Here is a 16,013-nt window from a genome sequence, read left to right as displayed (position 1 = left end):
CAACATAAAAAATTATAAGTGCCGATAGAAATGGCTGTTCGAGCGGGCCTCGTGAAAGCAATGACTTAATAAAATTCATATCGTATTTTCGGGTTGTCCACCAGAAGACAAATAGAAGATAAAACGTTAAAAGTTGTACCTTTTTATCACTCAACGAAAGCGTAAAATGATATTTCAACTTAATGCCATATCGCCTGGGGTCGGACATCTTCACGCAAGTAGTATAAATAATATTCCATTTTTAATTTTCCATGTTTCTGTGTCTCTTCCAGATGTCGCATATGAGGTTATTTTCATTCCGCTGGTACGTTGCATGGTACTGCGAATTTCGACGAATCACAACATTCGTGAACAACAGAGATGAGTACAAAGCGTACGTAGCCATATATGTTTTGCTATACCTGGCGCAGTGAATAGAGACCCGGTCTGGTACCGGTGCCAGTGTGCTGGTACGCTTATTTGGCAATATCACTAGCCAACAAAAATCTGTGTGAATTTGGTGAACGGATCAAGGCATGGTGCTTCGGTGACACCAGAATATCACATACACCTCGCTAGCCAATTCGTTTTCACTTGGCCTGAGATACGCCGATGTGGTTCTGCTTGGTTTCATGAAGCTATTCAGCAGTGAAAATACCAAGCGTTAATTTTCGTATATTTCCTTGTCCTCCAGCATATTGCGCTCGCTGTTAACCTCTAGAAGGCGAACTCTGACGAGGGTCTCTTGACAAGTGCCCCATCAGAGCAGCTGCTTTCGTGTAGAGTTGCTGTGCTTTTGTTGTGCCAGAGGGACATTGTTCTGGAAAGTGCACTTCTGATTAAATGCATATGTTCTCTTTTAATTTCTCCGGTTTATTCGTTCGACTGGAAAACATTTCTGCCGAACCAAGTCCGTGATTGTGAAGCCGAACTCTTTCAGATGTGCTGCTATTGTCGGTGTAAAAGGCTTTCCGCGATGTCTGAATCTAAAAATTGATTGTTCATGAAGCATGAAATGAAAGTTAAATTATCGTTCCTAATTGGGACTTTCGACCTTTCTCACGAAAGAACAACCTTATTATGTTGCAATTAAACTGACGAGGATCAGTGAACTGCTGCTACGGAACCTACAAAGCAATCATTACCACGCTATGATTCGGGCGAAAGTATTTACCAAATCTTGGTGGAACATGCTTCGTACTTCATTATTTGCACTAATTGTTTTATATTCTTTTAACTAAAAAGACTTTTATGATGCATACATGAGTTGAATTTTAATGAATAATCAAGAAGTTAATGTAAGTACAACCGACATATTACATAACGTAATCTTGGATTATGCACTTCTTGTGCATAGTTTGAAAAATCATTTAAAAATGTAATATTCGATAATGTAATTTGCTTGCCATTCGAACAGACTTCGGTTATACCGGTTCTAGGAAATCGAATCAACCGAATTTTATAAACAAAATAAAAAGGCCGGCTGTCATATACCAATCGATTCAGCTCGACGAACTGAGCTGTATCTGTATGTGTGTGTGCAAAATGTGACATTACATCTAATGATGAACCTATTACACTCATTTGTGAACTAAACCGGGGAGGACGCTACAATATCATCAGAATTTTATTCTGGGGCGTGTTTTTTGGTACTGCATAAAGCATTGCTGATCATGGCTGGTAATTATTTGTTCATAAATTAATAATTTGTTCTCACGACAGAGCTATGAACTTCTGTTTACATATAAGAGAGTATTAGTGGTGTACCCAGAGAAAAGTCGTTTGTTGGAAATAACCCATTTTATAATTGAGTTAAATATCTAAATAAAAGAGTTTACATAATATAGTGGAGACTGCGGAGGGCAAAAAAAGGGGGGGGGGGGGGGGGTATCAATTTCCATACTTATGCAAAATATAAAAAAAACGAGAAATATTGACAAAAGAAAATCGATCTAGCAAATATTACTACTCGAATATTTTACTTGTGCGTTAATGTTAACTTGTTGATAAACAATTTCATAGTAAATTCAATTTGAAAAATTAGTTTTTAATGCACGAACTTTAGATAAAATTTTGTTTTGTTTATATTATAGGGATTTTAACTTCAAGGTAATTTGCCTCATCGGTTCAGAAATACTATCTGACCCTTTGTGTGGGGTTGGGAATCGAACCCAGACAGGCTGTGTGAGAGGCATCGACTTATCCATTACGCTACATCCGCTCCACTTTAGATAAACCTAATAACCGCAGTGCTTTAAATTTACAAACTTTTATATAAATTAATAGTCATTTCAACAAACGCTCAAATTAAGTCTCCAATAATCATATTAAACCATCACAATTAATTCACGCTTGAATTGTTGAAAAGTCTAAAAAAACGAAATAAAGGGATGGAAATTCTCTTATTATACGCGTTGAAACCTTTCTGGTTTTTTAAGAGTGAAAAAACTTGCTAAGGCTTATGAGAAATTGAACTGATAATTTTTCTCTGGTTTATAAGAAATAGAACTGATAGTTGGCAAAGCAGGATTGAATCCACAAAAATATTGTCAATAACATCAACTTAACTTTTGTTGACGTGTAATAATCTGTTTATTTATTTCATCAATAAAATCAACCGGAACGAATATTGTTTTCGTTTAGCTGGATCAATATTTTGCTTCTAATCAAACAGAGATCATTGTTGATGTTAAAGGGAGTAATGGGTTCAAATTGGTTATTTGGAGATTTGTGTCTTGCCATGTTGTCTCATCATTTTCCTGATGGGAATAAAAGGATAACAGGAACATGAAAAGGTATTATGTAGTAGATGTGGTGAGCAAACAGCATGAAACAAACAGAAACAAATCGTTATGTACCATCGAAAGGATGCTGAACGATCTGAAGGTACCCCAAAATGCATATTTAATGAAGCCTTCAATTCCTGTTTGGTTTTAATTGCCGCATAATGTCTACTCTACTCATTTCCTATCTTTCGTCTCTCTCAGTTAATGCTTGCCTAAAAGAACCAATCAAAAATCGCTATAGTAGACATTAGGCGACAATTGAAACCAAATAACAGAATATCATTGTGTTTTAGCTATCCATATACAGACTCAACTATGTATGGATAACTAAAAACCTGGATACGTTGTTGCGTCAATGCGTAACAGTTTTATACCAGATAATATTAAATATCGCCATCGAATTCACACAGATAATCCTTCAGTACGCTAAATAGTACCCATGTGAGTTTGCAATGTCCAGTCAGTGCTCTAACAAGAATACTGCAATGATGCTTGGAAAAATGCAGTAGACATTTTGACATTTTCAGATTCAACTCTGGTAAAAATGCTTTTGTCTGAGCGCAAGTTTGCAAGCTTCGCCAATAGCTGGCATGTTTGGATGCAGCCCAAGAACAAATCTTTATCTATCTAGTTGATAGATATAAAGCTGGTTCTTTCATTCGTGGCACCAGCTCCAGCCAACCCATCGGTCCATTAATTTCCAGTAATACTTAAAAGGCCGGATAATCACGCTTTGCAGCAGTGTCGTCCGAGATAGTTGATGACTGAGTATACCCTGCATCCAAATTTCAACGGCGGGTGGAATCACATTTTCATCATCCATCTTATGAGTCTGTCTCGTAAGATAAGGATACAATAGTTCCATCATCCTACTTTTGAATCCCGGATACTTGAGTGAAGTATGTAACCAAGCCTTATTAAAAGCAAATTACTTTAGCGTGATGAACTAACACTAGAAACAACTAAGTATTGTATGAGAGCAAATGAATAGAAATGAATTTACTAGTAATGGCTTAAGCTCCAATGGAATTCATATAATATGAAGAATATAAAGTCATCATTCGGAGGAGACTGTTAATATGCCGAACAATAGACATACTTTCTCTCTATGCTTTTAATTAGTTAGTTTAACTGTGGCATGGAGTTTTGAGCTCCGAAAGGCCAAAGCCAACAAATGTTCCGTCTACGATTGCATTTTTTGTGTTCCGCTCCATTCAGTCATCGGCACGAAAATACACCTTGACTTGCGAGCTCCCGTTTTAGTGGCCTTTTATGACATGGAACAGGAAACCAGCGGATAAATTCTTGGTTAAAATACTACACGCCGGATACTACACGACTTATTCTAGCTTAAACTCAAAATAAATCAAGTTTAAAAATCTACTAACTGTTCTGTTATTTTAAACATGCTTTATTTCTTTGCGTGTAGAATATTGCTCAGTTGTATGGAATCTTTACTAACTAAATGGCGTTAATGAGATTGAATCAATACAACCCCTTTTTTCTTTTTTCATTTGCACTCCACGATATGCTTTAGAACACCCGCGATAGCAACCATAACCTGGAAGTCGTGCAGTATTGATTGGGATTGACACATTGCAAGTTCGACGACATTTATCTCATGCTGTGACAGTTGCTGACATTTGGACGGATAACAATTTGTTCCTACGTTTAACCCTGCGTCGGAATAATTATAAAGCTGACGGTGACGCTACGGACCTACAGCGAATCTTCAATTCAGTTATATCGATATTTGATTTTCATCTGTCACGGCGCACCGTACGATGTACTTTGTAGAATACGTTCTGAAATTGTTGTTTGACTAGTCTGTAAAAATGAGAGACATATCAAAAATTTTCAATGCTATTGTCTATATTTATTGAGATAAAAACTGTTTGAGAAACTCTCGGAACGTTGGCCATTAAAAGAAATTGTTTGGATGGCTGAATCGATTTCGAAAAATTTAGTCTTGTTTAAATGCTATCTTCAGGTTATTGAACTAGTTCGAAGATAAAATGGCCGACTCTTCTGACTCTGGATATATAATGCTATACATGACGTAACTGAAAAAAAAAAACGCATTTTTATCTATCCGCACAGTTTTCTCGGAGATAACTACACCTATTTCCATAATCTTAGGTTCATTTGAAAGTTTTAATCAGTCAAATGATCTAGTTTTAAGATTAAATGGTTGACATTTCCGGTTCTGGCGATATAATAGTATAAAATCGAACTATTTTCTATCCTCTAAATTTTCACGTAAATGGCTTAGCCGATTTAATCGATTTTATGCTCGTTCGAAAGCTACTGTTAAGTCGACTATCAAGTTTGCAAATCGAATGATTGGCGCATTCGGATCCGATGATATAATGGAATAAGTGACCTAAACAACCTAAGCAAAAAACTAAACTGTCTGCTCTAATGCAATTCAAGGTCTTTGTCTCTATAGTACACATTTGAATGTAATAGTTATTCCACCGGAACTTATTATTCGAAAAAAATAATCGTTATAAAACTCACGACTCAGAATAGTACGAAATTTTCGAAGCAGATTTAATAACCATTTGAACTTGTAGGGCGGGCTATTTGATGGCCGCAAAAACTTTTTTCGACTGAGACGGTATCCAGGTTTCGGCTCTGAACCTAAATTGTCAAAAAATCTATGGGAATTTGAATTAGAAATCGTCTAATGGGATGTTAATGAGAAAGGGATCGTTACACTACTAGGTGGATTCAAACATCAGTGGAGCAGACTTTTCATTGCTGTATTGGATACAATACAAATCGAAAAGTTTGAGTGTTCGTAATAGCTTTATTCTATTTTTTTAAATGTAGTCGTATAGACTGTTTTATTCATTATTACTTAACGTTTTAGCCGATATTTCATTGACACTATGCATATATCCGATCAAGCTATAAAATAAAGTCTTTGGAAAGTCATGCATGAAGAGAGCAGCTATGACTGAAATCCATTATTGTTCTGTTAAATAGTAAAGTGGTAATCTATTATTGTTGATTCACGGTTTAATTCATATGAATAAAAATTGATTTTATTTGGTGAACAATAATTATTATCAACATCAACACACCTCTTGTACACATATTTGTAGGTCAATGTTTGTTTGCCGAGCAGGATTGGTACTTGGATTGTTTGTTCAGATGGTAGAATCACCTTTGGCGCATCTGTTTGTACAGACTGCTCCTGATATATTTACCAATTAATCAATTTTATTTACACTAGATCCGACGTGCAGAAGAGCATATACAAAAAACATGTGTATTCAAATATCGATTGTGAATTAGTTTCTAATATCTTGAATCACAAGTTAAACTTTTCTTTGAAATCTTGAAATGTACAAACAAGTTTCTGACGCATGAATGTAGTGTAAAACTATAACTCACATGTGTGACAAAATCATTTATTGAGTAAAATTCTTAAATTCGTTACTTGTCTTATGACACAAAGGAGAATCAGTGTAGTATTTTTTTGATTCATCACATGCTATGAAATGTATATATCCCGAGAGGCAAGAATGTTCTGTTTCCTGGAATACGCATTTTATTTTTATTCCCATTATACGTATAGCGACGCTAACAATAAAATGTCATGCTGGATGCTATCGAACGAACAGTTTTATAATATATCGTCAAAAAAATAACGGTGTCCAGGAAAATCGAAACTTGCTATATGTTTAATTTATTCATAATTCGTTTTAGCCAAGTAACAATTCAAAATGCTAGTAAAACGTTTACGATCGATCTTGTTCATTGAAATATGTTTTGATTGGTACAAACATACTGATCATGGATTTTAAATATATGTTACTTTATACATGGGCAGACTCGAGCCTGGTTCGATGGAACAGTTTGCATTGCACCAATAACAGCACAACATCAACAGAAAACGTTAAATGAAACGAGTAAATACGAAGTATGAGATATATCCGGTATGTTGTTATAAAACAACACTGCGCAGGCAAGTTCTAATTCTAAAAAGTTGATACTGAAAGAAAAATTTGGTGAATATTCAAAAATTCAGATAGGAACATTAGAACTACTACTTACTAATGTATAGTAGCATATAATCAATTCTTATAAATAAAAGGCAAAAAAATTGGCGGACATTAAATATCCAATTTGATATTTGTTGAACATTCTATCCCAATAACCTCAAAAATATATCATTATATCTTATGTCGTTTTCGTTTTAAGAAAACTGAAACTAACCCAGTGTAGTTACATCAAATTCGCATTTTCGCATTTAGCAACGGAGGTGTGAGCAAGCCCGATATATGATTCGAAACTTTCGAAACTAGATTCGAAACTAGGTCGAATTTCAGTTCACTAACGTTAAAACTAGGATCTAAACTGGTTTCAAACAAACGGTTTGAAGGCAGTTAGTAAACTGGGTTAGGTTTGGCATCAGGCGAAAAAAATATTAAACATAGATATGAACAGGTTCAAGTTTATCACTTTGTTCCGACTATTTGTAATGATAAATGAATTTAGATCAAGGCGGTGCTCCGATCATAACAACCTGAGGCCAAAATAACGTATCAGTTATATTTTCAATCAAGTGTACACAACAAATTTTATTAAAAAAATAAAAAAATTGTTGGATTGATCCTTTTCTAAAATTATTTTTGTTGGTTGGATTGTTATTTTATCTAACTCACGAAATATGAACCAAATACATATTTCATCCAGTTTATTAAAATTTTATGGGACTTGATTTCTTTCAGTGTACGAATATCTATGGAGTAAAGTATGTTCGTGCGTAATATGCATTGCTTTCATGACTCCCTTTTGTTTCTTTTATGTATAAACGAATATTTAATTTGAGAGGTGCGAACGTGATACAATTTTTCCTACATCATCATCACACATCGTATTATGTGACACGTAATGCATAAATGCTTCATCCCGTTTCTCGACGCATTAGAATGGAAATGGCACAAACGAAACAGCTCAGGACTTGAAGAATCAAGGGGATTTATGTAGGGAAGCAAAAATGAAGTTTAAACTTATGATAGTGCACTGTCTATAGAGAATCATAAATAAAATTCAAGACGACGAGCTATCTGAGCTAGCGACTTCATACTTGTCGGGAAAAATGAGCTATAGATATTAAATTCAATTACAGTAAGTGAAGTTGAATAGAGGCAAGTGGAAAAAAGAGTGGCGAAGCGATGACAGCAAAATTCAAAAGATGCCAAGAAAAGAAGCTCTCGTATTCCATCGGGCAAAAGAACGGAAGCTGTTGGAGGATAAACGAAATTACGATGTAGGAGTGAAGACTTACTATATAGACAGAAGCATGTGCCATCAGTGATTGTGATAAAATCGTCTTCAAGCGGAAAATGTAGATGCAGTAAAATATTTTGTGATGACATCGTCGTATTGCTCACACCATCAATGTAACAATGTCGCTTTCGCGACCATTGTCCTTCTGCTAACGACGATGATAGGTGAGTAGAACTAAATAGCACATTCAGAATGTTTTTCACATTTTTCATAAATTAAAAAACCAATTCTAACACCGTTTTTGCTTAGAAACATAACAAGTATAACGAACTACATAGTACCATCAAATAAAACGAGAGACGGTTGGGTAATGTGGTCATACAATGACGTGAATACGAATAAAATTTTTCCTTTATACATTCGCACATCGAAATTCGTTTTCAATAGAGGTTTTAACCCTAAGATCATTCGTCAGTCGGGCTAGAAAAATTTGGTGACCCTATATACGTTGTTGGGAAAGCGTGAGAGGCATCGACTTATCCATCACACTTTACCTGTCTGATTGCAATAGTTGGTTCATTGTGTGCATTCACTTTTTCGCAAGTACAACATATTCACGTCAAACACATTCCAAAAGACAATTAAATAAGAAGGGTAAAAGGTTCAGTCGCGATACAATGCGAATTAAATCAATATTGACGTCAACTGAATGAAAAATCTCCCTTTAAATAGGGGAGACTGGGGAAATTTGGCAAATTTTCAATATTTTTCGGGTATTAAATTTGGTCACGCACATACGTATAATTATATTTATTTTGTAGAGTAATCTGTTCTATATGACTGTATTTTATATTGTATAAATACTTCTCGAACAATCATAATATGGCTGTTTTTCCGAGGTGTAATTGTTGGGGTAATAAATAGTTGAGGCAAAATGGTAAATTAAGGGTGCAGTTTCGCAAAACAACTGGTTGAGTTCAAATATGGAAAAGTTCGAAAGTGCCTCAATGATGAAATTCATTACAAAAACCTGTTTTAATCCACCTAGTGGTGTAATTTTTCCTTTCTCTTATTATTCATACCATCATAAATATTACTTAAAAAAACTATTCATTGAATAGAAACAGAAAAGTTTGCTCGGACGTATATCTACTACTAATCATTACTAATTCAAATACCAAGTAGTCCCGGAACAAGAAGTAGAATTTGCATCAAATTTGGGAAACCGGCATCAAAGCGTGAGATTTTACGTTTGAATCTTATTGTTTTTTAAACCGGCATCTTAGAGAGAAGTGATTAAGATCCTTGTCACAGTTTTTGACCACTATTTCCGGTACTTCCGAAACCATATTCCGATGACCAATATAGCACAAGTTGATTTGTATTACCAGGAAAAATTCTGGCCTACAAATAGGAACAGTTTAATAAAGAAAATTTGTTCTCTCCTTTGCTTCACCGCTTCAAGTAACGGTAACAATTTTTCGATACTCTTCACCCGGTTATTCCGGAACCGAAATTCCCTAATCTAAGTTTGCGAAAAATCGGAGTAACCGGAAACTAAGATGAATGAAATTGGTTTATTAGGACGTCTACTAACATTAACTACCGATTGGAATAGTTTTGAGCCAAGTTTAGACATTTTCTACGTTTGTTGCTACACGTCTTTAAGTGACAGTATACAATTTTTAACCATGACCATTGCAATGTAAGTTTGTGAACAAAACGAATAAGTAATTTAAAATTGAAAGGTTTACACTAATCATCCTGTAATTCGTGCTAGTGCACTCATTTTTTGTACATATTACCCTGTAATTCTAGCAACCGGGAGAAAGGAATGGAACAAGAAGACATTTAATTTTAATCGAGAAATACACACAAAAATTCCATTATATATGTTTTTAGCATGCTCAAATTAGCTTAGAAACTTACTTCGTTCGAAAATGGCGTTTACAGGTGCAAAATCGGCTGCGAAAACATGCGCTAAAATCATTGTCAAATTCATTATGGGCAATAAAGACCTCAATATTGAAGAAAACGATTAACAATCGAAATACCAAATTACCAGAAAACCCGTCTCCCCTACTGCGACAACAATGTTACCTGGCAGTGCAAATTAATACTGACATTAGCATTTTAATACAATGAAAATTGAAATAAGTAATTTCGATCGATTTTTGAGTTTTATAATTGTTGAACTTCTTCCTTGTAGAACAAGTTCTAGTGCATCTTCCGCGAATGAGAAGCTTCTTCGGCTGATTATTGTCACCAGTTCGATGCGGACGGCGTTAAAACCAGGTCGTTCAACAAACCACTAAAGCTACGATCAGACTAGCCAGTTTATCTGGCACAGTTTATCTGCCACAGAAAAGTAATTTTTCTGCAGTTTATATTTGGTCTGGCAATGTGATTACACTATTCACAGTTAAATGACTGCAACAGTCATGTTTGACTGCCGACAGTCAATACATTGACAGTTGTTTTGTTTGACTGTGACAGACTTTTTGAGCATGTCTGTATTGTGATTACATTGATCAGACAAATCAAACTGGTTACAGACTTAAATATAGGGAGTGGGCTGTTTAATGCAGTTTTTCTGCACAAAGTATTCACATTGGAAGAAAGTTTGTGGGGCAGAGAACTTTTCACGGAATATTGCATTATGATAAAATATCGATCTGATCTCACAAACGGAAGTTCGTTGCGTTGCTACTTGGTGTGTTGTGTTTCGAAGCAATTAAAGAAGGAATATATACGTTCTCCGGCTTTTTTTTTACCTTTTTTTATAAATATCAAAAATAGGTATAGAAATCGATCAAACTTTAGAAACTTTTTCCGAGGCCCGGAGACGCATGTTGGATTGGTTATTATTTTAGACAATTTCAAATACTGAACTTTTCCACAGTTTTTAAAAATATGAAACCGAAGCTCTTCGATGTATCTAAAAATCATTTATTAACCAAATATGAGGTGAGCGTGTTTTTGTTAAAACGAAACGTTTATTTTGAATGAGAAAAAAAATAGTCGAAATAGTGACCATCTTTCTGGCAATTTGTGGATACCTCGAGAATCAGACATCCCATTTTCAACTTCTTCGTAGGAATTGAAATGGTGCAAAGTCAATGCGTGGCTATTCGATGAAAACAAATGGTAGTCATTTCATTTAAATTCATATTTGTTTTTCTTACTTATTTTTATCTCTGAATGATTTACATTTCAAGTGATTCTATAATAAAATATTCCATCTTTGTTACAGTACTTTGGTTGTTCTGTTTCTTATTTCCTATCTGTATCTTGGTGTTCACTGATTTAGTGTCATTTGATACAAATAGTATTCGGAAATAAATGAATACGATGGTGAGGGAGAAGCTTCCAGTCAAGTGCTTTGATTGTATCCTTCCTGAACTTTGAAACTGATTTTGATTTGACTGTGCAGTATTTTTCTTCAAATGCAAACATAATTCTAATAAAAGCCTTGGTATTACATTCCAGGTCGGGGCTCCAACATACGACAACTGGTTTGTAAGACCAGCGCCCTATGCATTGAACCGCCAACCCGGGCAAACATAATTCTAATGCTTTCCCCAAATCATCTCTTTGTAATATAAAATTCGACAATTTTTAAATGATGAAAATATACGATGTTGTTTGTTCTATGACTATGATGTATATTTGATATGTTTAGCAGATGTCATAACAACAACAAAAATTGAGATTCTTTTGTTCTATGACTATGATGTATATTTGATATGTTTAGCAGATGTCATAACAACAACAAAAAATGAGATTCTTTATCATATGTTCATTATGTACACGTTTGTGTCTTAACGCTCACATCATACGGTTATATCTTCTATTACTAAAAAATCGAGAGTGGCACCGAGATCGAAAGCGTGAAAAAATATGTTTCGCAATTGTTGAGTATTTTTCACGCAACAAATACATTTTCAATAAATTGTAAATGGAGCGGTAGATTCAAAAATCAAATGCAATGAAAATCCATAGAATCATCCTACCTCCGTAAATATGACAATTGAAATTTTGGGAAGGTTGTCTCCAGTCCAAGCTCTTTCAAATATGATATAACGGTATGAATTCGCTTTGGGGCAGAGTTCAGATTTTAACAGATCCACAATTTTATTACCAAACGCTTTGTAATCAATTCAATTATCGAACTAATGAACGAACGATGAGCTATTGGAAATTCGCTCAGTATTTAATAAAACTAGAAAAAAAATTCAAATAAGTACATTTTCTGTTACCGTTTAGCATTTTTTAATTTGGAGTAGTTAATACTTTTCTCATTAATTCATTATTTAATTTTTGATAATTATTTCATCCAAGTACAAAGCAAAACGTTCCAGTACTATGCTTCTGGAGATCCATTGCACTTTATCGTGAAGGAGGAGCTCGAAAAATTCAGTAGTAATTTCGATTGAGAATTCTACGAAATATGCGATAAGCTTCATTATTTCGACCGGAAATGACGACATTGACAACGCGGTTCGGTGAGAAGTTAGTACACGAAGGTTAAGAGATAGAATTGGGGTCTAATACTCGTTAGTCGATTTTAAGTACTTTTTTGTAAAATAAACAATATTTGTGTATAAAACTAAAGAGCCACAGCATCATATACAAAGAGCCTTGGGCTATTCCCGACTTCCTGTTTCTGAAATAGTGATCATATATTCAAAAATGGAACTCACTCACATTTCCACTTGACCGATATTCACAAATTTAGATTCAAATAAAAGGCCAAAACTCCTGAGCTTTTGAACTTTGCGCGGATGCACGTGTTTAAAATTTCATTTTTGCTATTTCTAAAATTAGAAGTATTTAAAATTTAAACCCTCGTTTAAAGTACGATGGCCGAATCATCTAAAATCTTATAAAATTGACAAAAATCAATACAGTTTGTAAGTCATGTTAACATATGGTCATTCGAACCGACCTCATTTACACCGGTTGCAGAAGTACCTGCAATAGCAAAACTGTTTCATTTTGTTGGTTGTGCTAATTGATTTTTTTTTTGTTTTCTTCCAAGAAGCAATAAAATATAATTTCGAAGAATACCACATATATTAGAAAGTGAGAATATGAGTGATACGAGAAAGTCATCAATACACCACTAGGTGGATTAAAACAGGTTTTTTATTACTATCTTGTTTCTACACATTAGAAAATAATTGATCACGAAACCAACCCTCTTGGGGAAAACCACGTGTACTCACTTCTCACACTGGTGCTGGAACGTTTTGCTTTGTGTTTGGATGGAATAAACAAGTTTTTGGTTGTCATAGAATCTGTGGCAGACAACTACTGTACAACAGTTTCAGAAACAGTCAAATTTGTCTGTACAGTCATCAACTGTTTGTCTGTCGACTATGATCACACTGTAATTACATTGTCACAGATAATCTGTACACTTTGACTGCATACAGATGGACAGTCAAGCCGATTTTGACTGCTTGCAGACAACTGCGAACCGATTACACTATGATACAGTCAAACTGCACAAGTTTGTGCAGATAAACTGGCTAATGTAATCGTACCTTAACGCTTTTCAATAGATTTGAGCACGTTTTAGTCTGATGGGCAGATACATTTTTTAGGCTTTTTCCAACGGTTATCTTACACTACTGGAATCTTACACTACTTCGCGATCAGAAAACTTATCACTCTGTCACATGACAAACTTGTAAATGGTGTCTCATAGTAAAATGGTAAAATAAGACGAATTCACTTAATTACTGTTATTGTCACAATATAAACAACGCTGAAACAAGGTATATTTGACAATAGCGACATGCAAATAAATTTCCTTAAAAAAGACCACCAAAAGTCGAAACGTCGGAGGGTTTATAAAAGAAGTAGTTGACTTATAAAGAGTATTTTTCGATACATCAACAGTTTACAGTCCCATAACCTGCTATTGAATTTTATATGAATCTCACCATCGGTTTCGGAGTAGAAGGATAAAATAAGCAAATACGTGATGGAAAAGTGCAATCGAGTATCTCAGGCATTTTGTAACCAATTTCCAATATCTTAAGTTCAAAGGAAGGTCTTACGATCGCGCTACGATACGACTCCCGGTTCCGGAATTAAAGGCTGATACATATCATTTATGAATTTTGAAGTACCGAAAATTGTGGTCAAGAACTAAATATAAATCACTTCATTTTCTTGAGTTACAATGTTTCGGAGTTGCAAGGACACTTGTTAACACATGAATATTTAAAGCCGTTATTTTTAACTTGGCTCGAAGCTGATTGTATTGATATGTTATGTTAGTTGTTGTTCAAACCAATTTTCTTACTTTTGCTCAAGAGTCAATGATAATTGTATTGAATAATCTCGCAGTGACATGAGAAAGACTTACATTGTTACACCACCAGGTGAATTGGAAAAGGTCGTGATTTTTTTTAGAGTTGCGAATTGGTTTTCTGCTTAGACAATATATTTTCATACAATTCAAATTTTGCCAGTTACAACAATTTGAGGAAATGCATGCATGCAAATATTTCTTTCATCTCTATTCAAAAACAGGTTTAAGGCGCATTGGTCTCTCCATCCGAGTAGAACACATGGTTGTCCATGCTGAAAATGTACGCAAAATCCATCCAAATTCAATTCTGATTTCACTAGCTATTTTGCTGGTTATTTTTGGAATTGCTAATTTACAAGAATAGTCATCAAACTATTATGGTTCACCGCTAAACAAGATTACAATGCCCGGATTGGCGGTTCAATGTATGCGGCGCTGGTCTTACAAGCCAGGTGTTCAAGCCCCGACCTGGAAGGACTCAGTCAGTCAGTCAGTAGGATCGTAGTACTAGCCATGCAATGATTCTGTACGCTATAAATCGGTTGCGAAGTCTGTTGAAACAGAAAAAAGAAATGTAATGTCAAGACTTTTCTTTACAATGCCCGATTCCGGATACCCCGGATATAATAATCAGAAGACTACGACCAATTTTTTCAAACGCATTTAAAAAAAAATCAGTCGCAAAATAGTTGAATTTAAAAAAAACATACTGACATTTTCTTCCAATGTAGATTTGTTAATTACTGATAAATATCGATAAACGAATCCTTAGGTTACTAAAATTATTATCTATTATAGCTGTAATCTACTAGAGATAAAATCCAACCCGTGGATCAGGATCAGTGGTCAGTAAAAAAAAATCGTTACAATCGCTAAAGTAGCATAAAACAGATACTTCATTGAAGAAAACATCAATTCAGATATCTGTGATTGTGAATATTTTACTACAAATAGATGAAACATTCGAACGGTTTGAGAAATTCAAATACAAATCACGTACCTGATTTCGACAGGTTTCAATTTCCGGACATGTTAAGTCATCCTTCTTGTTCGACAAGCAACTGACCAAATATGTTCGAGCAAAACGAAATCGTTTCGCCAGCTCCAAACTGACAACAACGAAAGAACGAATTCCTTCGATCCACTTTGTCAGAATCATGTGTGGTTCCCCATCGAATAGTACGTGACGTCTGAATATAGTCGATTCCATTTTTTTTTCTTTGCTTCCAGATATGAGAGAACAAACCATGCTAACCGAGTACACCCCAACGACGGAAGCCGTAACATATTCTAAACAAATCAGTTCGAACAGCAGATTGTCTTCGCTGTCAGTACCTACATCGCCGACGGTGAAGGTATTGCTAAATGTGACAACATCAGACTCGTTGATGGTTTTGGAGCAGCATCGGAACAATTTTACGACACCTCAGCACGAGACAGCCGGTTTATCGCAGTCACCACCCACAACTGCGGTAGTAGCACCGCTACCAACCACTGTGGTAGCATCCTCAACTCTGACAACAACAGCACAAGCGATGGATCAATACAAATCTAACTATAGCATAAAGTTCACAACTTTTCGACCATGTAAGATTGATTGCGAAGGGACCTCTTCGTCAGAATTGCAAATAGGCGTGGCGGAAAATACTAATAGCTCCCAATCTGGTGATTTATTGTTT

General features: G+C 35.1%; 1 protein-coding gene across 6 annotated transcripts in view; it reads left to right on the top strand.

Moving 5' to 3' along the window:
• LOC131432803 (uncharacterized) overlaps window positions 1-16,013 on the top strand; it is a 93,106-nt gene that overhangs the window by 64,151 nt on the left and 12,942 nt on the right. For all 6 annotated transcript variants that reach the window (XM_058599330.1, XM_058599327.1, XM_058599329.1 and 3 more), the window contains exons 2-3: window positions 7,909-8,233; window positions 15,565-15,921. In XM_058599330.1, coding sequence (XP_058455313.1) covers window positions 8,152-8,233; window positions 15,565-15,921 — 439 coding nt within the window. In that variant the 5' untranslated portion in view covers window positions 7,909-8,151. The remainder of the gene's footprint in view (window positions 1-7,908; window positions 8,234-15,564; window positions 15,922-16,013) is intronic.

The sequence above is a fragment of the Malaya genurostris genome, chromosome 2 (genome assembly GCF_030247185.1).
Source record: "Malaya genurostris strain Urasoe2022 chromosome 2, Malgen_1.1, whole genome shotgun sequence".
NCBI lineage: Eukaryota > Metazoa > Arthropoda > Insecta > Diptera > Culicidae > Malaya > Malaya genurostris.
This window is presented reverse-complemented; position numbering and strand designations above follow the sequence as displayed.